The 23,083-nt window shown below is 49.7% G+C and overlaps 2 protein-coding genes across 3 annotated transcripts in view; both read left to right on the plus strand.

The window, feature by feature from the left end:
- ELOF1 (elongation factor 1) overlaps window positions 1–23,083 on the plus strand; it is a 226,365-nt gene that overhangs the window by 199,412 nt on the left and 3,870 nt on the right. Inside the window, exon 1 of one of the 2 annotated variants that reach the window (XM_056858550.1) lies at window positions 22,396–22,426. The exons of the other annotated variant lie outside the window; for it this stretch is intronic. The gene's annotated coding sequence lies outside the window, so the exon portion shown is untranslated. Of the gene's footprint in view, window positions 1–22,395; window positions 22,427–23,083 lie in introns of those variants that run through there. 2 annotated transcript variants of the gene reach the window in all.
- On the plus strand, window positions 15,007–18,431 carry ACP5 (acid phosphatase 5, tartrate resistant). Its single transcript, XM_056850677.1, has 4 exons — window positions 15,007–15,261; window positions 16,509–16,636; window positions 17,336–17,681; window positions 18,189–18,431. The coding sequence occupies exons 1-4, from the start codon at window positions 15,007–15,009 to the stop codon at window positions 18,429–18,431; spliced, it is 972 nt and encodes a 323-aa protein (XP_056706655.1).

Raw genomic sequence — 23,083 nt, forward strand, 5'->3', positions numbered from 1 at the left:
CCTGAGACCCTGGAGAGCCGCTGCCGATCAGAGTAGACAATACTGACTTTGATGAACTAAGGGTCTAATTCAGTAGAAGGCAGCTTCATGTGTTCACACAAAATAATAATAATAATAATAATAATAATCATCATCATCATCATACACAGAACCTGTGCCAGATCAAGCACAGTTTTGAGACCTTAGAAATCGTGGGAAGCAGGCAGAGGTGAGTCAGGAGGCATGGCATTTTCCACTCTGCCCCGTCAACACCTGTCTCTGGACACTTCCCCTGCTTGGAACTGGAACGGCAATAGAGCAGCCCTGGATCTTTCCTTTCCTTCTTTGCTCTTATGACCCATAGGAATTCCTGAACAGTTATTTCTTAGAGGAAAATATGATGGAGAAATATTTGGCCACGGCCAATGTTATATTTGGATCTCTATCCATCGGCAAAAAAAGGGACTATTTTGTCTCTTGTTATGGGGGCAGGAATTCTCACCAACATGAGGGTGATCCATTGATCTTGGTGGTGTTTAAAGAGGGGGCCTTCCATCATCTTATGAGATACTGTGCCAATTTCCTTTGACTTGCATGGGCAAAGTCAGTCAGAATAGGGTAGATTTCTAAATCTTCCGTTTAATCCTGCTGAGGGTGCAAGCATTTAAACGGGTGAGCATAAAGGCTCTTTGGAAGGAAGGGAACAGCCCTGAGTTTAATTTCCCGCATCATCCACCAGAGGGGGGTGATGCTTCTCCATCACGGGCTTTGGCGGTATCAATATTCGCCCTCTTCTCCATAGCGTTGCTTACCGACTATATATTTATTTGTTAGAAAATGTGCATTCCCCTCTGCACAGAGGACCAAAGTGCTTGGAATTCTAGAAAACATCCCTGGCTGAAAATGTCGCCCCCCCCCCCCCCGCTCAGGCTGCTTTAAGCCCCAGTGGGGAGGAATCTCAAATCTGCAAAAGCCCACAATAGTACCTCTTATCAAAAATTGCAGTGAATCCAATTCTAAGTTTATATCTTTTAAATTAAGCATACGACATACAGGTTGTCAGTTCACCAGGTAAAGTACATGCTTAATGAAAATTAAACAAATTCAAATTATAGGTAAGTCAAACAAATTAGAGTAAAAATATTTCTAAACACAATCAGGTTGTAATTCCACAGGTAATGTATACTCTTATCAGGTTAATTCACAGTGGGTAGCCGTGTTAGTCTGTCTGCAGTAGTAGAAAAGAGCAAGTGTCCAGTAGCACCTTAAAGACTAACAAAAATATTTTCTGGCAGGGTATGAGCTTTCGTGAGCCACAGCTCACTTCTTCAGATCTAGCTGTATCTGAAGAAGTGAGCTGTGGCTCACAAAAGCTCATACCCTGCCAGAAAATATTTTTGTTAGTCTTTAAGGTGCTACTGGATTCTTGCTCTTATCAGGTTGTAATTCTACAGGTGATGTACAATAGTGATTTCACAGATAAAGTACAGACAAGTTCCCGGGTATATGGTTGTTTCATAGAAAAGATCTTCAGTTAGTATTCTAAACTTGTTTCATGAAATAATTTCTTCTGTTAGTATTCTTTGTTCCTTATTAAACCCTTATCAAATACAGACGATTTCTTATTCATTATGTACTTTAACTGGTGAACTGACAACCTGTATGTTGCATGCTTAAATTAAAAGATATAAACTTACAATTGGATTCATTGTAATTTTTGATAAGAGGAACTATTGTGGGCTTTTGCAGATTTGATATTTTTGGTACCTTCCCACCCCCCCTTGTATTCATTGCCAGCAGGGAAGAAGACATCCACACTACCTTCGGCCCCACCCCTAGCTGGGTTAAAAGCAACACAGGAGGGCCGTTTGCAGTGGGGGTGGAGGGAATAAGTCTCCCCTCCCTGGGGAAGTTGCAGCAAGTGTCTGGTTCAGAAGCCCCCCCCACACACACACACACACATACACACACACAACCAGCCGTGCTGCTGTTCTTCCTCTGCCGGTGACCTCTGGGCTTCAGTGGGCCTTTCTCAAGCGGCCCTCTGCTCCAGCCCTGGACACATGTGAAGGTGCCATCTAGGAATGATGGGAGAGGAGATGGAATTAGGCAGAGGTTTCTCCCACCTATTGGCAGGACCAGTGAGCCTATGACTGGGCGGCGGCTATGGTTGCCAACCTCCAACTGGGGCCAGGAGTCTTCTTGGAGTTATAACTGATCTCCAGATGACAGAGGTCAGTTTCCCTGGAGAAAACGGCCGCTTCATAGGGCAGAATCTATGGCCATTTATCCATGGCTGTTTCCTTGCGGTCACCCCACCGACTAATCATAAGAAGAACATAAGAAAGGCCCTGCTGGATCAGACCAAGAAGGCCCATCGAGTCCAGCAGTCTGTTCACACAGCGGCCAACCAGGTCACCTCTAGGAAGCCCACAAACAAGACAACTAGCAGCAGCACCATCCTGCCTGTGTCCCACAGCACCTCATATATTAGGCGTGCTCCTCTGATCCTGGAGAGAACAGGCATGCATCATGACTACTATCCATTTTTACTAGTGTAATTCCTGAAATCATTATATGCTATGGGAAATGTATTGGAAATGTATTTTTTGATTTGAAATATATTCTTTGTACTCAATAAAGTATATCTGCACTCATGAACATGCCACACTCAGCATATTAGAGGTGGCTTCTATAAGTTACACCAAGCACTTGCATATGTTACAGGCCTCAAGTATAAGAGGCCCACCGTTGCTCCTTAGTTAGAAGCTAATTAAAGAATTCATAGATGGTCTTAGTATGCTTGCATAAGCTGGTTTTCCAGAGATACGAACCAGCTAGAGACCTCGTTAGTTAGCCTTGCAGGCATCAAGGTCCAAGATAAGGAGAGCCATGATTTAGGATCAAACAGAGAAGCACCTGACACTGGTGGGTCTTCTCTGCTCATTAGAGAGCATTAGATCACCACTTTCTCTGCAACGCCTCCGATTCTCTAATAGGGTATGTTAATCCTGGGGTCCCTAGTATTGGGTATTTGGGTCTCTACGTTATGTATTGCGTCTTTGTACCACCCATTACCAAAGACTATAATCGTGCTTGCACTCCTTTGATGTTTTGTGTGAATTGTCCTGCGCCTTGTGTATTGGCCAATAGACAACTGCTTTGAATCTTCAACCTCCTGCTGTTTTATTGTCATTGGGACTGATACAATATAACAGGCATTTCACTAGTAGCCATGGATTGTCCTCCATGAACATGTCCACTTCCCTTCTTGAAGCCTTCCAAGCTGGCAGCCATCACCACATCCTGGGGCAGGGAGTTCCACAATTTAACTATGTGTTGCGTGAATCCGGGGCTTTGCTTTGATTATGCACGCATTTTCTCACTGTCAGAGGATTCCTCGCTCTCCCCGTGCGTATTGCCTGTGTTTTCTGGATTCGTGTTTAGTCAGCATCCAGAAAATGCAGGGAAACGCGTGGAAACACACAGGGGGAGATCGAGGTGACTTCTGACGGTTGGAAAATGCATGCATAATCAAAGAAAAGCCCCAAAGTAATCGGCGGGGCAATTGCTAGGAAACAGCCGTGTATAAAGGGCATCCGATGGACCAAGGGTCAGCTCAGCTCCCTCCCCAGGCTCCCTCCCCAAATCTCCAGGAATTTTACGAACCTGAATCAGCAATTCTTCCCTCCCCATGCTGGAGGTTTGGCGTCCCAAAGTGGTGAAACCATCTCTGGGCCTTATCTGCTTCACATTGTTGGCAGATTAAAGGTCCTTTTGTTACAAACAGATCACCAACCTCCAGTGTTTGATTGAGTGGGACACTTTGTTTGGGTTCGAAGGTGTTAAAAAGCCGGAGAGATGCTGCAGAGCCATGCTGTTCTGCAGGCAGAGAACTGGGCTAACCCTGGAGGGCTTTTCTGCAGCCATCCAGCAAGAATCTAGGGCCAGGCATGGCACAAAGGTGGCGCATAAGTTCATGGGGCGTCATAGGGTTGCCAACCTCCAGGTGGGGCCTGGAGATCCACAGAGATCAGTTCCCCTGGAGAAAATGTCAGCTTTGGAGGGTGGACTCTATGGCCTTATTCCCTCCCCTGCCCAAGCTCCAACCTCAGCTAGCATGTGGGGAGGAAATGGTGCCCTGCCCTCCTGGCAGAAGAGATTCCAGGAATCCATTGCCAAAATTAAAGAATTTTCTGCGGTCTTGAGAGGAGGAAAGGGGTGGGGGCGAAGATTTTCTCTGAAGTCCCATCATTTTCAATGCAGCTTACTGCTATGAAAGTGTTCTTAGTATTGCACATAGGGTTGCCAACGTCCAGGTGGGGCCTGGAGATCTGCTGGAATTACAAATAATCTCCATGCTACAAAGATTAGTTCCTCTGGAGAAAAGGGCTGATGGGAGGGTGGACCATGACTGGCACTGATCCTGCTGAGGTCTCTCCCATCCCCAAACCCCACCCTCCCCAGCTCCACCCCCTCAAAGTGCCAGGAGTTTCCCAACCTGGAGTTGGCAACCCAAATATTTGCATAGCAAGTTGCTCAAAGCATGTTGTAAAAGTAAAGGAAAGTCTGGGTGCGTCCACCGTGCCTGCTATTTATACATGCAGAGTTATTGCAGTCTCCGTTATAGGACTGCTCGCGGAGCAATAAAAGTAGGATCTGGTCCTAGTCCGGAACGAGCAGTGGATCTTGTGCATAGTCCAGATCTGTGGGAGACCGAGCCAGGGTGCTGCCCTGCCTTGTGACTCAGTCTTCCACAGAGTCACCCCCACGAGGCTCTCTCAGGCCTGGAAAGAGCCAGTCACGTGGGGTGGAGAGGGGTGGGAAGAGAGAGCATTGCCCTTGTCAAGGGGAGTCCACAGCCTGCCAGAAAAAGGAAGGCCACAGATCTGAATTGGGAGCCCAGTGGCAGAATTTGGGGAGGGAGGGGCATTTCCCCCAAGCTCCTGTCCTGTCCCCACTCAGTGTAGCCTGCAAAGTGATGGCAGAGGCACGCCTAAGTATGAGCTCAGGCTAGCAAGGGATGCTAAACACAACAAAAAAAGGTTCTTTTCCTATGTACAGAGTAAGAATAAGAACAAGGACAAGATAAGTCTGTTGCGGGGACCAGAAAGTGAAATTGTAACAGGAGATGAAGAGAGGGCAGAACTCCTCAATCTTTTCCTCAGTCTTTTCTTGCGAGAGAAAAGGTGCTCAACATGGCATAAACAGAAAACATGATGAGGGAAGTGATTTGCAGCCGAGGATTGGCATTGGGGTAGTGTACAAATACCTAGTTTCTTTAAATGAAACAAAGTCCTCAGGGCCAGATGAATTGCATCTAAGGGTACTCAAAGAACTTGCAGATGTAATTTCTGAGCCTCTGACCATTATTTTTGAGAATTCCTGGAGAACAGGTACCAGAAGACTGGAGGCGGCCAAATGATGTCCCCTTCTTCAAGAAGGGGAAAAAGGAGGATCCGGGTAACAACCGACCCATCAGCTTGACTTCTATACCGGGAAAAGTTTTCGAACAAATCATCAGTCAGTCAGTCTTTGAACATTTAGTGGACCTGATCACGAAGAGCCAGCACGGGTTTCTCAAGAACAAGTCACGTCAGACTAATCTTATCTCCTTTTGTGAGAAAGTTACTACCTTGCTGGATCAGGGGAATGCTGTAGGCATAGTTTATCTAGATTTCAGTAAGGCTTTTGATAAGGTTCCCCATACTATTCTTGTTGACAAATTGTGAAAATGTGGTTTAGATCCTATTACTGTTAGGTGGATCTGTAACTGGTTGACAGATCATACCCAAAGAGTGCTTGTTAATGGTTCCTCATCTACTTGGAGAGAAGTAACTAGTGGAGTGCCTCAGGGATCTATCGTGGGCCCGATAGATTCAACACCTTTATAAATGATTTGGATGAAGGAATAGAGGGGATGCTTATTAAATTTTCAGATGATACTAAATTGGGAGGGGTAGCAAATAGGGTAGAAGACAGAGCCAGGATACAGGGTGATCTTGACAGGCTGGAGAATTGGGCTAAAACTAATAAAATGCACCTCAACAAAGATAAATGTAAAGTTTTGCATTTAGGTAAGAAAAATCAAATGCATAATTATAGGATGGGGGAGACTTGTCTTAGCAGTAGTGTGTGCGAAAAGGATCTAGGGGTCTTAGTAGAACAAACACTGAACATGAGTCAGGAGTGTGATGCAGTAGCTAAAAAGGCAAATGCAATCTTGGGTTTCATCAACAGAAGTATAGTGTCCAGATCACATGAAGTGATGGTATCGCTTTACTCTGCTCTGGTTAAACCTCACCTAGAGTACTGTGTTCAGTTTTGGGCACCACAATTTAAGAAGGATGTAGAAAAGCTGGAACGTGTCCACAGGAGGGCAACAAAGATGGTGAGGGGTCTGGAGACCAAGTCCTATGAGGAAAGGTTGAAGGAGCTGGGTATGTTTAGCCTGCAGAGAAGACAGAGGGGATATGATAACCATCTTCAAGTATTTGAAGGGCTGTCATATAGAGGAGGGTGCCGAGTTGTTTTCTGTTGCCCCAGAAGGTCCAATGGGCTGAAATTAAATCAAAAGAGTTTCCGTCTAGACATTAGGAAGAACTTTCTAACAGTCAGAGCGGTTCCTCAGTGGAACAGGCTTTCTCAGGAGGTGGTGAGCTCTCCTTCCCTGGAGGTTTTGAAGCAGAGGTTAGATGGCCATCTGTCAGCAATGCTGATTCTATGACCTTAGGCAGATGATGAGAGGGAGGGCATCTGGGCCATCTTCTGGGCATGGAGTAGGGATCACTGGGTGTGTGTGGGGGGGTGGTAGTTGTGAATTTCCTGCTTTGTGCATGGGGTTGGACTAGATGACCCTGGTGGTCCCTTCCAACTCTATAATTCTACTTTGGTCTCACTATTTTTTCTAGACAAACAAGTCAGGCAGGTTTTTGGACCAAGGAAGACCCTGGTTTCCAGAGGCCCAACTAGGCTGAGTGTATAAGCAGCGTCTCTACTTTCTAATGACTGGGGGGCATGCCTGGTCCAGCAGCCTAGCGTATGACATTGAATTGCCAAGGGGTAGCCCTGTTGGATGGGAGAGAAGGCGGTCTGGTACAGACCTATCTTGCAAGATCTTGGAAGCCAAGCAAGGTCGATCCTTGGATGGGAGACCACCGAGAAAGGCTCTGCAGAGGAAGGCGATGGCAAACCACCTCCGTTTCATCACATGCCTTGCAAGTCCCTGGCTGGGGTGGCCATAAGTCAGTCGCGACTTGCCAACCCTTAGGCACGTAGTGTCAGGCCTCAGCAAGTCGATGCTTTCCAGGCAATAACTTTCCTCCAGCTGAAGCAGCGAGTTAAAAGTTTATTTCAGAAGAACAGCGATTTCAGCAGGTCAAAGACTTAAGGCTAGCATACAGGTATGGGGAATACAGAAACATATATAGGGTGGATACAATGGGGTTGATTGGATTATTGGAAACAAAGGCACAATGCCGAAGCAAACTACCGGTAATGACTTGAGCAAAAGTATTCAGAGTAAAATGCGTGCGTTAAGTGGCAGATCTTCCCGGGCTCCCAGTATTGTTTTGCGGGACCTGGTATCTGATCAGCCATTACCGGGGCGGGTCTCCATTGAGCTGCAGATCTTGGGCAGGAGACCAGGTGCAAACGGAGAGGGACGGAGTGCAAAAGGACCCCATGTTGTACGTGGGGGAAACCATCTTGTTTCTCTCCGGGGATGGCGGAGAGCCTATCTGACACGTAGCCACGTTGGTCTGTTGTAGATAGACAAGTGAAGGAAAACTGTACTGGGAAACCTTGTGAAGAAGGTTTGGGGCAGCAAAGTCTGTGGTGAATTGCAACAAGTTGTGTGACCGTTAAAAGCCAAACTACACATTGTGACCAACCCCTGGCCAACAAGGCCGTTTTCGAGGGAAACCCGGCCGTTTCAAAATTACCACGAGGGCAGTCACCAGGTTATTTTTGTCTCTTCCCCCCCCCCGCCCCCATGCCTTTTCAAGTGCCGAAACAGCCATGGGGGATTGTTGCTGTAATCCTACTTGAACTCAGTGGGATTTCCTTCTGAGTAAACAGTTTGGGATTGCGGCACTGTGCAGAGGTACACACCACGATTGCTCTGTTTTCGTCCAAGAGGCCCACCCAGGGCCCATAGCTGCTTCAGCAAAAGTGGATTCCTGGCAAAAGCCTCGCCCGTTTGTCCTTCGCCCCACCTCTGGGGCCTCAGCCCCACCCCACCCCCTGGCCACACTTCGGCTCCTGCACCCGTCTGGAGCTGAGCGTGGAAGAACGGCTTCCAGATCCTTGCACCCAGCAGGAGGAATATCTGCTCACTTGGATCTTAGAAGTCTGTTTTAGAGGGGAAATGGGGAAAAGAAGAAGAAGAAGAAGAAGAAGAAGAAGAAGAAGAAGAAGAAGAAGAAGAAGAAGAAGAAGAAGAAGAAGAAGAAGAATTTTTTTATATGCTGACTTTCTCTACCACTTAAGGCAGAATCAAACTGCCTTACAATTGCCTTCCCTTCCCCCTCCCCAGCCTGAAAAATGGCAGTTGGGAGCGGGGATGGGTGGGTGGGTAGATTTCCACCTGCAGCAAGGCCCTGCCGTTGGGTGGGGTCAGGTTGCCCCAGCTGCTCCGTCTCCTGAGAGTCTCTTGTCCCACTTAGGAAGTGCCTAAACTCTGTATTTGTGATCTAGACATGTCGCCATCTTTCCCTCCCCTTTCAAGGGCTAAAAACAGTGTGTGGGGAGGGGGCAACTGCATGGGCTGGCCACGCTGTGTGGGAGTGGGCCAGTGCCCCCTTTCCTTTGCCCACACTGACTGACTGATCGTGGGCATCGGCATCCCCTGACTGAAATTGCCCTTGCAAAGCTGGAGGGAGGTGTGTGCCCTCAGATCCTGGTAGGGTTGCCAGGTCCCTCTTCACTACCAGCGGGAGGTTTGGGGGGAGGGCGGGGTTTGGGGAGGGGAGGGGCTTCAATGCCGTAGAGTCCCATTGCCAAAGCGGACATTTTTCTCCAGGGGAACTGATCTCTATCGGCTGGAGACCAGTTGTAATAGCAGGAGATCTCCAGCTAGTACCTGGAGGTTAAGCAACCAAAATAAACACCTCTGTTCTACTACCACAGGTAAGGAACTAAGTACAGGAAAGGCTGATGATATTCAATCAATCAATCAATCAATCAATCACAAGTTTACAAAAACAAGGTGTATTAAGTGCAGTGAATGACATACAACACACAAATCTATATACAATCCTATGTTAACAGTCCTAAAGGGTACAAGTCTCAAAGGTTCCACTATGAGTAACCTTCATAGAAGAATGGCGAGGGAATTTGGTATAAACAGTCCCATACAGGTACAAGTATCCAACAACAAATCTTCATAGAAGAGTAGCAAGGGGGACGATCGTTTCTGTTCTTCCTCAGCCCCGTTTAGTCAAAGCCAATTTGTACGCATTCAAAATTCTCATATTATTTCCTTTCTCCCATAGGGATGAAAAAAGCAGCTATGCCAAATAAATCTTGTAGTGTTCCCCTAAGGGATACTCCATTTCCAATGCATAGTTGCACAGATGCTTAAAGCCGTTCCCAAAGGGATACAAAGAGTTGCTGAGGAGGGCGGGGTTTGGGGAGGGGAGGGACTTCAGTGCCGTAGAGTCCAATGGCCAAAGCAGCCATTTTCTCCAGGGGAACTGATCTCTATCGGCTGGAGACCAGTTGTAATAGCAGGAGATCTCCAGCTAGTACCTGGAGGTTAAATCTCAATAAATCACAACGTGTGCTGAGAAAACACTGGTTAAAGGGAAAAACAGCACCAGCTCCAATTAACAATAATCAAACTGAATTTTATAATGATTACTCAAAAATAATTCAGTATTGGTGTACTATTCTGTACATTTGTCAATGATATAATCAAAACAGTCACAACCAAGGTGTCACAGGTTACCCCACCCATGAAAAATAAAAGTATTGAAATGAAATAGAGTCCAAAATGTACAATTCGAGTTCAAATCAAAGTCCAATACTGAGTCCTCTTGAGAGAAAATGAACTGGTTCCGGGAAGATCCAGAAACAATCTGGTATGAAACTTGCAATAATAACAGTGTTCATCAAGGTCCAAAGTCCAACAAATCCAAGACAACACCTCCGGATTTGGACCTTGATGAACACTGTTATTATTGCAAGTTTCATACCAGATTGTTTCTGGATCTTCCCGGAACCAGTTCATTTTCTCTCAAGAGGACTCAGTATTGGACTTTGATTTGAACTCGAATTGTACATTTTGGACTCTATTTCATTTCAATACTTTTATTTTTCATGGGTGGGGTAACCTGTGACACCTTGGTTGTGACTGTTTTGATTATATCATTGACAAATGTACAGAATAGTACACCAATACTGAATTATTTTTGAGTAATCATTATAAAATTCAGTTTGATTATTGTTAATTGGAGCTGGTGCTGTTTTTCCCTTTAACCAGTACCTGGAGGTTGGCAGCCCTAGACCCTGAAGGGGGCAGGGGTGTCTGTTGCCCCTTTCCGGCCAGGTCAAAGGCTGCTAGACCTTTGGTGTAACAGGGCTGTTGCTGTCCCACTGCCCTCTTAGAAGATGTGGGCCATTTCATGCTGATTCATGAGGATGTTTGCCATAGCTGACACATTCCCCTTCCTGCATTTTCCTGGGTGTTTGGAACCCCGCAGAAGAGCATTCTCCCCGTTTCCATGATTCATCAACTCCAAGAGCATAAAAATGGCCTTGCTGGGTCAGTCCGGAGTTGTGTTTCCGACAGCAGCCGGCCAGAGAACTCTGGAAACTCAGAGTCAAGGCCTGAGTCGAGTCTGTGACCCGGCTTGCCCTGTTCTTGACTCACAACCTCTGCTCCTCGGGAGCGTGCCGCCTCGGAAATTATCCAGCAGTAAGACTCACCTCCGTTAATTTGCCTTCTCCGGTGTGGAGAGAGGTTTTTGGATCCAGGTTTTGGATCACGATGGGTAGCCCGTAATCGTCTGTCGCTAGCAGTAGAAAAGAGCAGGAATCCAGTAGCACCTTAAAGACTAACAAAATTTCTGGCAGGGCGTGAGCTTTTGTGAGCCACAGCTCACTTCTTCAGATACATTCCAGCTGTATCTGCGGGGTGCAGTGGTTAAGAGCGGTGGTTTGGAGCGGTGAAGTCTGATCTGGAGAACCAGGTTTGATTCCCAACTCCTCCACAGGAGCGGCGGAGGCTGATCTGGTGAACCGGGTTGGTTTCCTCGCTCCTACACACGAAGCCAGCTGGGTGACCTTGGGCTAGTCACAGCTCTCTTAGAGCTCAGCCCCACCTACCTCACAGAGTGTCTGTTGTGGGGAAAGGAAGGCGGTTGCAAGCCGGTTTGAGTCTCCCTTAAGTGGTAAAGAAAGTCAGCATATAAAAACCAACTCTTTTTCTTCTTCTTATCTAAGAAGTGAGCTGTGGCTCACGAAAGCTCACAACCTGCCAGAAATTTTGTTAGTCTTCGAGGGGCTACTGGACTCCTACTCTTTTCTACTCCAGGTTTTAGTCGTAGATTTGCCCATCTGTTGAGCAGGCTCATGTGCGGGGCTGGCGGCCTCCGTCCCGGGAGAAATTCAGAGATCGAGATGTCTGAAGTAGTTTAATTCTGAGACAGCCGCCATCTCCAGCCGGGGTGGTGGAGCAAGGGTTAAGGGCGGGTGTGTGTGTGCCTGCTTTCTTCCCTTATCAGCTTTGGAGCGAAGGCAGGTTAAAGAGTGACTCCAACCTCCTTCTAGGAGAAGGAAGTGTCACATGGCTGTGGAGGGGGGAGATGGAACGGTTGGTCAGCAGGCGGCTGTTTCTCCATCACCCTCTCCTGACCAGTGGAGCAGGGAACTAGCCAACCCCAACCCCCGCCCGGTCAGTGCCTGATAAAAATGCTCCCCGTCACTGCAGAGATGCTTCAGTTGCTCCCAGTAGGACACCCAGAGATGTTCTGAGCTGCGCATCAAGTTTTGTTCAGAAGGCTGACGAAAGACCACCTCCGGTAAGCCGCTCTTTCTCACCCAACCGGCAGCCTCCTTGGCAGACAGTTTTGCCTTTCAGACATCCATTTCTCTTTCTGGTTGTGATTCTTTTTCTTTTCAGCTAGGTTTGAGTCTGGTAGCACCTTAGAGGCCAACAAGGTTTTTTGGGGTAGGAGCTTTCAAGAGTCAACGTTCCCATCGTCGGACACAGAGGGGACGCTGGTTCTCAGAAGCTCCCCTGCTGGTCTCTCGGGGGCTCCTGGACACGAATCCAGCTGTTCTGCTGCAGCCCAGCACGGCCACCCTCGAAAACTATTTTTCTTTTCACTTTCCTGATTTCTTACACCATCACAGCGTTCCTTGAGAAAAAAAAGTTAGAACAGGTGACTTGGTAACATTTTCCAGACTCGACGTGGTACCTGAGACTTAAGTCCTATAGTGGAATAGTCCTTTTTAGTGTTCCCTACTGTATAAGACAGGCTAAGACATCTAACATATATTAGAAAAGGTATAAAAAAAATTCTTTCCCTGGTAGAGCGTCACCCTTCTAAGCCCAGTGCTTTCAATTGACCTAGAAGGGCGTGACTCTGCTTTCGGATTGCCCTGCTAGTGATATAAAAAGTAAAAAGGTTTAAAACCCAACAGCAGTGCCAGAAAGAGAGGCAGCAGCGGGGACCATTGCAATTGAATCCCACCTGGGTGGACACAAATCCTACTACAGTATTTCCTTCCCGGGCAGTTTGTCTTTTAATGAGATTGGCCACAGCTCTCCATGCATTGATCACATCTAGACTTTACCTGGGGCTACCTTTGGAGGCTGTTTGGAAACCGCAGTTGGTGCAGAATGCAGAGGCCGGATGTCTGACTGATGTTTCTTTCACTAGTCTTAAGATTAGAAGCAAGGGCTTCTGATTTGTTTCAGAACCCAGTTCAAAGTGCTGCGTTTGACGTTTGAAGCCCTCAACACCCTGGGGCCAGGGCGTTGGAAAGATTGCCTGCTTCCATATCTCCTTGCCCATCACAGGTCCTGCTAATCGAGGTGAGGCAGATGAGTAGTTCCCAACCTTTTTGGTATGGTGGCCCACAAGTTCACACTTGCTTGGCACAGAGATCTACCTGGGGGGAAAACAGCATGCACCATTCAATAAGACTGCAAATGCCTGGGAGTCTGGGACCTTCGCTTTTCAGGCAGGACCCACAGTTGGGAAATGCCAAGGCAGACCATGAGGAGGGGCAGAGCCCGCGGGATCCGAGCTGTGGCCGGGCCCTTTTGCCAGTTGCTTGCCTGGGGCAGGCATGGCGAACATCTGGGGCTGGGTGAGGAAGTCTCTGTCCCCCCAGGTGTTGTAGTGAATCACAGTTTTGTGTGTTGTGGCTTGTTATATGTTTTATCTTTGTACCGTGAATTTGCTTTAATTATTTCATCTCCCTCGGCTATTTGATCCACTTAATGTTTTCGTTGCTCTGCTGTTTTACAGTTTTTCTTTAGTTTTTGCTCAAACACCTTTGCCTGCTTTTTCTTTATGCTGCTTTAGAATGTTTTTAGTTGTGTATTTCTGAACCCAGAGTCGACAATCCCCTCCCCGTTTATGCCTGTCGCACCTCTCCTCGCTCCTTCTGCCATCATGGCAGGGGTGCATTTCCGTGCCCCCGAGTGCTTGCAGTCCTACGCATCGCATCTGTCGGAACGGGCGTGCCAGGGGACAAATGCCTGCCCTGGTGTGACCCCTATGTATTTCCATGGGTCTTCTAAGGGAGAACTTCTCTGTTAGGTCGAGGTATTTTAAAGAAAAGTGTACTGATGAAAACAGTCATCCTTTTGGCAAAGGCTCTGGCTCCCCACAGATGTGCTCCTTCAGACCCACCCCACAGGATGGACTAGGGTTGCCAACCGCCTGGTAGCGATCTCCCAGAATTAGAACTGATCTCCAGACGACAGAGATTAGTTTCCCCTGGAGAAAATGGCAGCTTGGGAGGGTGGGCTCTGTGAAATTATATCCCGCTGATGTCCCTGTCCTCTCCAAGCCCCGCCCTCCCCAGGCTCCATCCCCAAAATCTCCAGGTATTTCCCAACCCAGAATTGGCAAACCTAGGAGGGACCTATTCACAGTAACCAGAATAAAACTCCAGAGGGTAGCCATGATTGGGTGGGACTGTGGCTCCATGGAAGAGCCTCTGCTTTCGAGCAGAAGGTCCCAGGTTCAATCCCAGGCATCTCCAGTTAAAAGGGTCAGGTGATGAGGAGCGGTTAAAACGCTTAGGGCTGTTTAGCTTGGAAAGAAGGCGGTTAGGGGGAGACATGATAGAGGTCTATAAAATTATGCATCGTTTGGAGAGAGTGGACAGGGAGAAGCTTTTCTCCCTCTTAGTACTAGAATGCAGGGTCACCTGCTGAAGCTGGCGGGTGAGAGATTCAAAACAGATAAAAGGAAATATTTCTTTACACAACACACAGTTAAATTGTGGAACTCCCTGCCCCAGGATGTGGTGATGGCCGCCAACTGGGAAGGCTTTAAGAGGGGAGTGGACATGTTCATGGAAGAGAGGAGCATTCATGGCTACTAGTAAAAATGGATACTAGTCACGATGCATCCCTATTCTCTCCAGGCTCAAAGGAGCATGCCTATCGTATTAGGTGCTATGGAACACGGGCAGGATGGTGCTGGTGCAGCCGTCTTGCTTGTGGGCTTCCTAGAGGTACCTGGTTGCCCCCTGTGTGAACAGACGGCTGGACTCAATGGGCCTTGGTCTGATCCAGCAGGGCTTTTCTTATGTTTTTTATGTCCTTATGTTCTTATGATATGAAAGACCTCTGCCTGAGACCCTAGAGAGCCGCTGCCAGTCTGAGCAGACAATACTAATCTCAATGAACCAAAAGGACTGATTCAGTATAAGGCAGCTTCCTGTGTGTTCGAGTGACTCTCCGAAGCTCCTACCCCCAAAATCATGTTGGTCTCTAGCAGATTAAAACCCCACCACCGTCCGCCAGTTTCCTGTAGCTTTCTACTCTTTCCTCCCTCGCAGATGATGGGTTTCCTGTACCTCTTGGGGCTCTTCCTGGCAGCCCCCTCATGCCTCCATGCCCGCTCTGCCCTGCGCTTCATCGCCGTGGGAGACTGGGGCGGGAAGCCCCTCTCTCCCTTCTACACAGACCGGGAGGTCGCCGTCGCGGAGGAGATGGCGGCCACCGTGTCGGCCTTGGGGGCTGACTTCATCTTGTCCCTCGGAGACAACTTCTACTACACCGGGGTGAACGACCTGTATGACAAACGGTTCCAGGTAAAGCTCTTGGAGGGTGGGTGGGGAAAGGGAGCTTCTCCATCCTGACTCTGAACAGAATGTGGAAGGACAGGTAACCACACCTCAAACAGCCCCCCAAAGGAGGCTCTGAGGTCGAGTGCCAAAAAAACCCACAGTCACCTGTAGCCAAAGATGGGGTTTCTAACCCACCACACCTTTGGAAGGATGTTTGATTCCCCTGTCCCCAAACCTTGGAATAAATCTGATAATTTGACTGAGACTGGATTTAGACTCTCACACATGCAGTAGAACAAATCAATAAAAGCAACAGGCTTTATTGAAAAGATTCAAGAAAAGGTCAGGCTTAAGCATAAGGCAAAGAAGAGGAAGAAGAAGAGTTGGTTTTTATATGCTGACTTTCCCTGCCACTTAAGGGAGAATCAAACCGGCTTACAATCACCTTCCCTTCCCGTCCCCACAGCAGACGCCCTGTGAGGTGGGTGGGGCTGAGAGAGTGCGACTAGCCCAAGGTCACCCAGCAGGCTGCATGTGTAGGAGTGGGGAAACCAACCTGGTTCACCAGATTAGCCTCTGCTGCTTTTGTGGAGGAGTGGGGGAATCGAGCCTGGTTCTCTGGATCAGAGTCCACCACTCCAAACCACCACTCTTAACCACTACACCACGCTGGCTCTCAAAGGACAAGCAGGTGCACTCAAACAAGAAAATCTCGCTTCCTAACATGCACGGACAGGCGTGAAAAGCAGGGGACAACGTCTTCAAATCAGCACAAGCACCAAAACCGGTCGGAGATGCAGCAAGGTGGTCTCTGGCCCATCTCTGGTCCCTGCAGTGTTATTGGGCCCTGCATGGAAAAACTGGTGCCAGGTGGCTAATATGGAAGAATTGTATTTCGGATTATAGAATTGGTTTATTTATATAATTGAGTTTCTGTGTGATTTGGGTTGAACCGTAAGGTACACAGATGTGTCTGTTTTGATAGTACCTGGAGGTTGGCACCCCTGGCTGGGCCCATGAATAACGCGGGAACAATGAAAGCCAAAGGACAGGGGAGGGCACACCGGCAGGTGGCAGGGGAGGTGTGCGGGTGGCGGTGAGCAGCGGTGGGACCCCGCCAGCAGCCCTGGGACCTGGCAGCTGCCCCCCGCCTCAGGGATTGCTGACGCCGGCCCTGGCGCTGTTTCAGGAAGCGCCTTTCTGGCCAGAGATCCCCGGCAGAGATTTCTCTTCCCCACAGATGCGCAAAGGCTCTCCCTTTTCCTTTTCAGGAGACCTTCGAGACCGTCTTCCAGGCCCCCGTGTTACGCAACGTGCCTTGGTATGTCCTCGCGGGAAACCACGACCATCTGGGGAACGTCTCTGCCCAGATTGCCTACAGCAAGATCTCGAAGCGTTGGTAAGACTTGACAGGGTCAGGCTGCCGGCCACCGACAACTCTGTTTCATGTTGAGCGTCTATAATCCCCCTCCCCCTTTTCATTCATTATTAGAGTAATGCTGAAGGATCAAAATGCTCTCAAAAAACAGCAAACAAACCAAGCATGCACTTAACTTGCACTTCCAGTGATAAAAATCTGGCACATCAGTTGTGTAATTGGCGTTTTCACTTAACAGCTATTAAACTTCCTTCCTTGTTTCAGGAAGAAACCTTTTTGAGATGCGCTGGTCTGCTAAGGAAAGCCTGGGCATTGCAGAGGGTCCCTCCCTGGGCATGTTTTGGGGCATGTACTCAGTTCACACAGACGGTGTGGTGCCGTGGTTAAGAGCGGTGGTTTGGAGCAGTGGACTCTGATCTGGAGAACCGGGTTTGATTCCCCCACTCCTCCACATGAGCGGCGGAGGCTAATCTGAAGAACTGGGTTGGTTTCCCCACTCCTACACATGCAGCTAGTTGGGTGACCTTGGGCTAGTCATAGCTCTCTTAGAGCTCTCTCAGCCCCACCTATCTCACACGGTGTCTGTTGTGGGGAGGAGAAGGGAAGGTGTTTGTAAGCTGGTTTGATTCTCCCTTAAGTGGTAGAGAAAGTCAGTGTATAAAAACCAACTCTTCTTCTCCTTCATTGTTCTTCTTCATTGTTCTTCTACCATCTTTCCAGGCGTTTCCCCAAATACTACTACAAGCTGAGGTTCAAGGTGCCGGGCAGCAACGCGACCGTCGCCATCCTCATGATCGACACGGTGACGATCTGCGGCAATTCTGACGACTTCCACACCGAGCAGCCGCTGGGTCCCCGGGACTGGGGGCTGGCCCGGAGCCAGCTGTCCTGGCTGCGCAAACAGATGGCCAAGTCCAAGGACGATTACCTGCTGGTCGCCGGGCACTACCCAGTGTGGTCCGTGGGGAGACACGGACCCACCACGTGCCTGGTCAAGCTCCTCCAGCCCCTGTTGCAGCAACACAAGGCCACAGCCTACTTGTGCGGCCACGACCACAACCTGCAGGTGAGCAGAGGGAGACGGCCTGTGCTTCCTATGTGTGATGAGAGAGAGGATAGAGAGCCGCCTAACCCCTGGAACGCCCCCCTGCGCCGGCGTGGCCTCTCCACGCTGTTGCCAGCACCATGGAGAGGCCGTGCCGGCGGATGGAAGAGGCGCGGTCCCGCAGTGCTCGGCCGCCGGTGGGACTGGCCTCGCTGCTGGTGTGAATGCGTGTAAATGCGTGATTACACACATTTATGCCAGCGGTGAGGTCCTGCCGCCTCCTAACAACTTTCGGCCCCATTGTCAGGAATGGGCTGTAAGCAAGACTAAGTCCCTGTCAGTCATAACAGGGAATTTCCTAAGGAACTGGGGGTTGAATTTGTTCTTCTCATGTCCAAGTCTGCCGGCCCACGACGTCCTCCTGCAGAGTGGTGCTAGTTAGACCACTTAATCATGGGATGGGATGGGATGGGTGTGATGGTGGGGAGCACGCTGCCAGTAAGTCTGTTCCTCTCTCTCCCCTAACAGTACTTGGAGGACAAAGCTGGTGTGGGCTACCTGCTGAGCGGAGCAGGCAATTTCATGGACAACTCCACCAAACACCTCCCTTCGGTCCCTGCCGGTTACCTGCGTTTCTTCTACGGCCAGACCTCTTCTCTGGGGGGATTTGCCTACATTACGATTGACGGTAAAGAGATGAGCGTCACCTACCTCGACAGCAAGCGCAGGTCGCTCTACAAGACCTCATTGCCCCGAAGGAGAATTCGCTGAGACGGGACAGCCTCTGCCACCCAGACTTGAAGGCACAGGCGTTGCTGGCCCCCTCTGGCACACACAGGTTGCTCTTCCCCCCTGGCCTGAGACAGCTCTGGCAGCCTGTCTTTGAGGGGGGAGTTCTCCCACACAACGCCATGGGATACAAACCAGCTGTAGGTACGTGGTTCCATTGGCCTCCCAGTAGAACAGCACACCTTCTCCGTCACCTCAAACGCAAACTTCCTCTGAAGCCCTGTGATCCTCTGCCCCCATCCTGGGATCACACCAGATCAAGATGTCCTCGAGTCTTTCCCCACTTGCCTCATGGCAGCCCAGTGAGGTAAGGCAGAGACAGGCGATGGTATAAGGTTTCCAGCATTTTAGGATAAGCTCGCCACCAGAAGCAAGGAGGTTCCAGCAGTACCAGGCAGTGGGCAGAGACTTCTGCAGCCTGACTGAAATTGCCACTTTCATCTACGGTGATCCGGCCACTTTGGGGAGTGCCAATGTGGGGAAAGGTGACAGGCGTAGCTTGCACTTGTCTCCGCCTCCCGTGTAGTGCCACCGTCATGTGGCTGAAGGTGCCTTCAGAGGAGGGCCCCCCTGTACCCCCGGCTTTGGACAGGAGATGCACACCAGGGAGCTGTGACAGGCACAGGGAAAGGGCCGCTGGATAGCCATCCTTCCTTGGCCTGATAGAGAAGGATGTGTTTATGGGGTTGGGAGGGGGGACCATTCCTTGCCATGTTCTACAACACAGCAAGAACTTTCAGTGAGCACCTTGAAAGCAGTAATCAATTTGCGTCGCTCCCTCTGTCTCCAAGAGCTGTCTTGAAGGAGACTGAACTTTTGCCTCGTTGATCCTTCCACCTTAAAACTTCCTGCAGAGTTGTAGGGTTCAGGTGATGCTGGCGGGGCTCTGCCAGCTGATCAACACTGGGGCTGAAAATCAGCTTTGCACTCTCTGAACAGCATGTTGTGCCATCTGTCCATAGGCAGAGCTGAAATCCAGACCAAGAACACCAAAGGACAAAGTGAGCAACTCCCTTCCCACCTCCCACACGTGGGAGCAGTGAAAGCCCATCTTTTTTTCAGGATCTTCTTTTCCAACCCACTTATGAAGGTTTTACTGCTCCCTTTAATGCGGATAAAAGGATTCTGCAGCATTCCAATGGGATGATGCAGATGTTGTGATTGAACACCTGGGGCTCCCCCTGCAAAGGGGAGATGTCCTCTCGCAGTTCCTGTGGAACTGAGGAAGGTATTTGGTGACGAGGAGAAGGTATGCAAAACACACTGGAGGTCAAGCTAGAATCTTTGCAATATGCAGTACCCTAAGCCTGGGCTGACTTGCTGCTCTGTCCGTTTGGAGCATGCCACTGGTCCGCCTTTTGTTTCCCAGGCACTGGATGCAAATGGCTCAGCTGCTCCGCTCACCCAGAACATGGCAGGCTCGGAAAGCGCGGCTGCCTGTGTGTGCCAAGAGGACAGGGACTCTACCTGTTTTGCTTTTAAACGATGCATCTTTCCCTTTCGACTCCGTTTTGGGTTTGATTCTGCTCTAGACACAAGCTGCTGTTATGCATTCTAAGATTGCCTTGTGTGTGTGTGGGCGCAGATGTTTATCTTTTGAAATAGTAGAGCTTGGTTTACTGCCAGGTCAAAGGTTCTGTACAAATTCTATCCTGTTTTATGTTGTGTGATCCTTAAATGAGCTTTGAGAAGTATTCTGATGTTTCCTTGTGACTTTCTTTTCAATAAACTACTTTTAAGATCAGTTTTTACTTTCCCCCCCATTCAATTAATTTCAAATAAAATCCAAACCGCTGTTCCTTACACAGCTCCTTTCCTTTCTCCTATCGAAGCTCCGTGAGACAAGGCTTGTGAGCAGCAGAAACGGCTGTAACTTAAAGGATGAAGGGACTGGAAAGAAATTTAGCCACGTAAAAAGTAATATTGGGGTTTATTAGTGCAAAGTAAAAAAAAAAAATTAAAAGCAGCTGAAACTGAATGTTCAGAATGACAAGCTAAAAAGTGGGCTCCGAGACCCTCATAAAGTGGACACAACAAGGTGCCTTTGCTGAAAAAACAACAGCGGAGGGCCAAATTGTGTGTATGTGCATGTGTGAAATTCACATACTATTCATGCAGGGTTGCCAACCTCCAGGTGGGGGCTGCAGATCCCCGGGATGACAACTGATCTCCAAACTACATAGTTTCTTATTCAAGACATTTATTCCACTTCTCCTGGAGCAAATGGCCATTCCGAGGGCGGACTGTTTGGCATTACACCCTGCTGAGGACCCTCTTCTTCCCAAACCCCACTTCCCCTAGGCCCCATCCCCAAATATGGTTGCCAACATCCAGGTGGGACCTGGGGATCCCCTGGAATTACACCTGGTATCCAGGTTATAGAGACCAGTTCCCCTGGAGAAAATGGCTGCTTTGGAGGGCGGGCTTCATGGCATCGTGCCCCACTGAGACCCCTCCCCGAAGCTCACCCTCCCCAGGCTCTGCCATTGCCAACCTACAGGCAGGGCCTGGAGATACACTGGAATCTCGAGACCACACAGATCAGTTCCCCTGCAGGAAACGGCATCTTCCGAGGGATGGGCTCCCTGGCATTATGCCCTGCTGAGGTCCCTCCTCTTCCCCCAAGCCCCACCATCCCCAGGGCTCCACACACACCCCAAATCTCCAGGCATCTCCCAATCCGGAGTGGATCCCTGTCTATCATAGAATCATAGAGTTGGAAGGGGCGACCAGGGTCATCTAGTCCAACCCCCTACACAGTGCAGGAAATTTACAACTACCTCCCCCCACCACACCCCCAGTGACCCCCTACTCCATTCCCAGAAGATGGCCAAGGTGCCCTCCCTCTCATATGGTCATACAATCAGCATTGCTGACAGATGGACATCTAGCCTCTGCTTAAAAACCTCCAGGGAAAGAGGATCCGTGTCCTTCTCAACAAAAACCCAGCCTATATCATCTTTAAAAAAGAGCCCCGTGGCGCAGAGTGGTCAGCTGCAGTACTGCAGTCCAAGCTCTGCTCACGACCGGAGTTCGATCCCGACGGAAGTCAGTTTCAGGCAGCCAGCTCAAGGTCAACTCAGCCGTCCATACTTCTGAGGTCGGTAAAATGAGTTCCCAGCTTGCTGAGGGTAAAGGGAAGATGACTGGGGGGAAGACAATGGCAAACCACCCCACAAACAAAGTCTGCCTAGGAAACGTCGGGGTGTGACGTCACCCCGTGGGTCAGGAATGACCCGGTGCTTGTACAGGGGACTACCTTTACCTTTTTTATATCATCTTTACTGGCCTCCTCCCCTTCCCTCCCTTGAATGGGAGTGTAGATTGAAGGGTTGGCACCTCTATGGTTCCTACAGTACTGTTGGGATTCAGTGCACCACATCACGTTGGGGTCTTAAGCCCCCCTCCACGCCGCTCCTGCTTTATGGCAAATATTTTTTAGACTCTGCTTTATGGTAAATATTTATTTTAAAAATATTTAAAATAATTTTTAAACTCAGGGCTGGTAACATAATGTTAAAAACACAAATATATATATATATATATATATATATATATATATATATATATATATATATATATATATATATATATATATAAATAAAAGTTTGTGTTATAAATTGTGTTATATACAACACAAATATATATATACATGATTAATATATATACTGAATGTTTTTTTGGGTGGTTTTTTAAACGATGGTTGCCCGACAGGCAGGAGCCCAACAGGTGCGGCTCCCGGGGCCCTCCCGCCTTCGGACAAGAAGCCCCCCCAGGCGCACATCCGGGTCCTCCAGCCTCGCCGCCCAGAGGGACGGAGCCGACCAATCGGAGCCTCCGGCCCGCCCGCTTCCTGGTTCTCCCAGGCCACGCCCCCCCACGGCGGCACCGCCCTCCACAGGAAAAGGCGGGGCCTGCGCGGCATCTTTGGGCCGCCGTCGCCGGAAGTGCTGGTCTCCGTGGGCAACGAGGCCCGGGTAGGCGGTGGAGGGACCCGGGGCGGGCTTCGCGTGGCCTTTTCGGCCCGGCCGGGGAAGCCCGAGGCGGCCCTTCCCTTCCCCCGGAGCCCGAGGCGTGGTTGGGCCGGGGGCGGCGGGGCTCCGGGCGGGGAAGAAGACTCCAGCCAAGCGGCGGTCTCGTGCTGCCAACCTCCAGGCGGTGCCGGGAGACCCTCCCTCTCCCCCCCCCCGAGAAAACCGCTTCCCTGTAGGGTGGGCTCTGGGGCATTGATACCCCCCCACTGGGGGGCCCTCCCCAAGCCACGCCCCCTCCCCCCAAATCTGCAGGAGCTTCCCCCGTCTGGATTCGCCCCCCCCCGATGGCCCCTTGGAGGCCCCCATTTATACCCGTGTCACGTTTCCTGATTCTCACGGCCCTCTTCGAGCACGTGGGGGAATCCAACTGGGACCAGTCCTTTCAATGGGGAAGGTTTCCACGGTGGTGGTGGTGGTGGTGGTGTGGGGGGTGGGATCCGCTCCTCTTCTCTTCCGCGTGTAGATCTGTACTGGAGGTGGGGGCTGGGTGTGAATCCACCCAAGGGAGGGGCCGTGGCTCAGTGGGCAGAGCCTCTGCTTAGCATGCACAAGGTCCCAGGTTCAATCCCCGGGCATCTCCAGTTAAAGCAGTGGTTCCCA

The sequence above is a fragment of the Euleptes europaea genome, chromosome 1 (assembly GCF_029931775.1).
Source record: "Euleptes europaea isolate rEulEur1 chromosome 1, rEulEur1.hap1, whole genome shotgun sequence".
In the NCBI taxonomy this organism is placed as follows: Eukaryota; Metazoa; Chordata; class Lepidosauria; order Squamata; family Sphaerodactylidae; genus Euleptes; species Euleptes europaea.

Excerpts from the sequence above, each read along its gene's own strand:
- ACP5 (XM_056850677.1), top strand. The coding sequence starts at position 15,007 with ATGATGGGTTTCCTGTACCTCTTGGGGCTCTTCCTGGCAGCCCCCTCA. Across the intron at positions 15,262-16,508 it reads TGTATGACAAACGGTTCCAG|GAGACCTTCGAGACCGTCTT; the intron begins GTAAAGCTCTTG and ends TTTCCTTTTCAG. Across the intron at positions 16,637-17,335 it reads AGCAAGATCTCGAAGCGTTG|GCGTTTCCCCAAATACTACT; the intron begins GTAAGACTTGAC and ends CCATCTTTCCAG.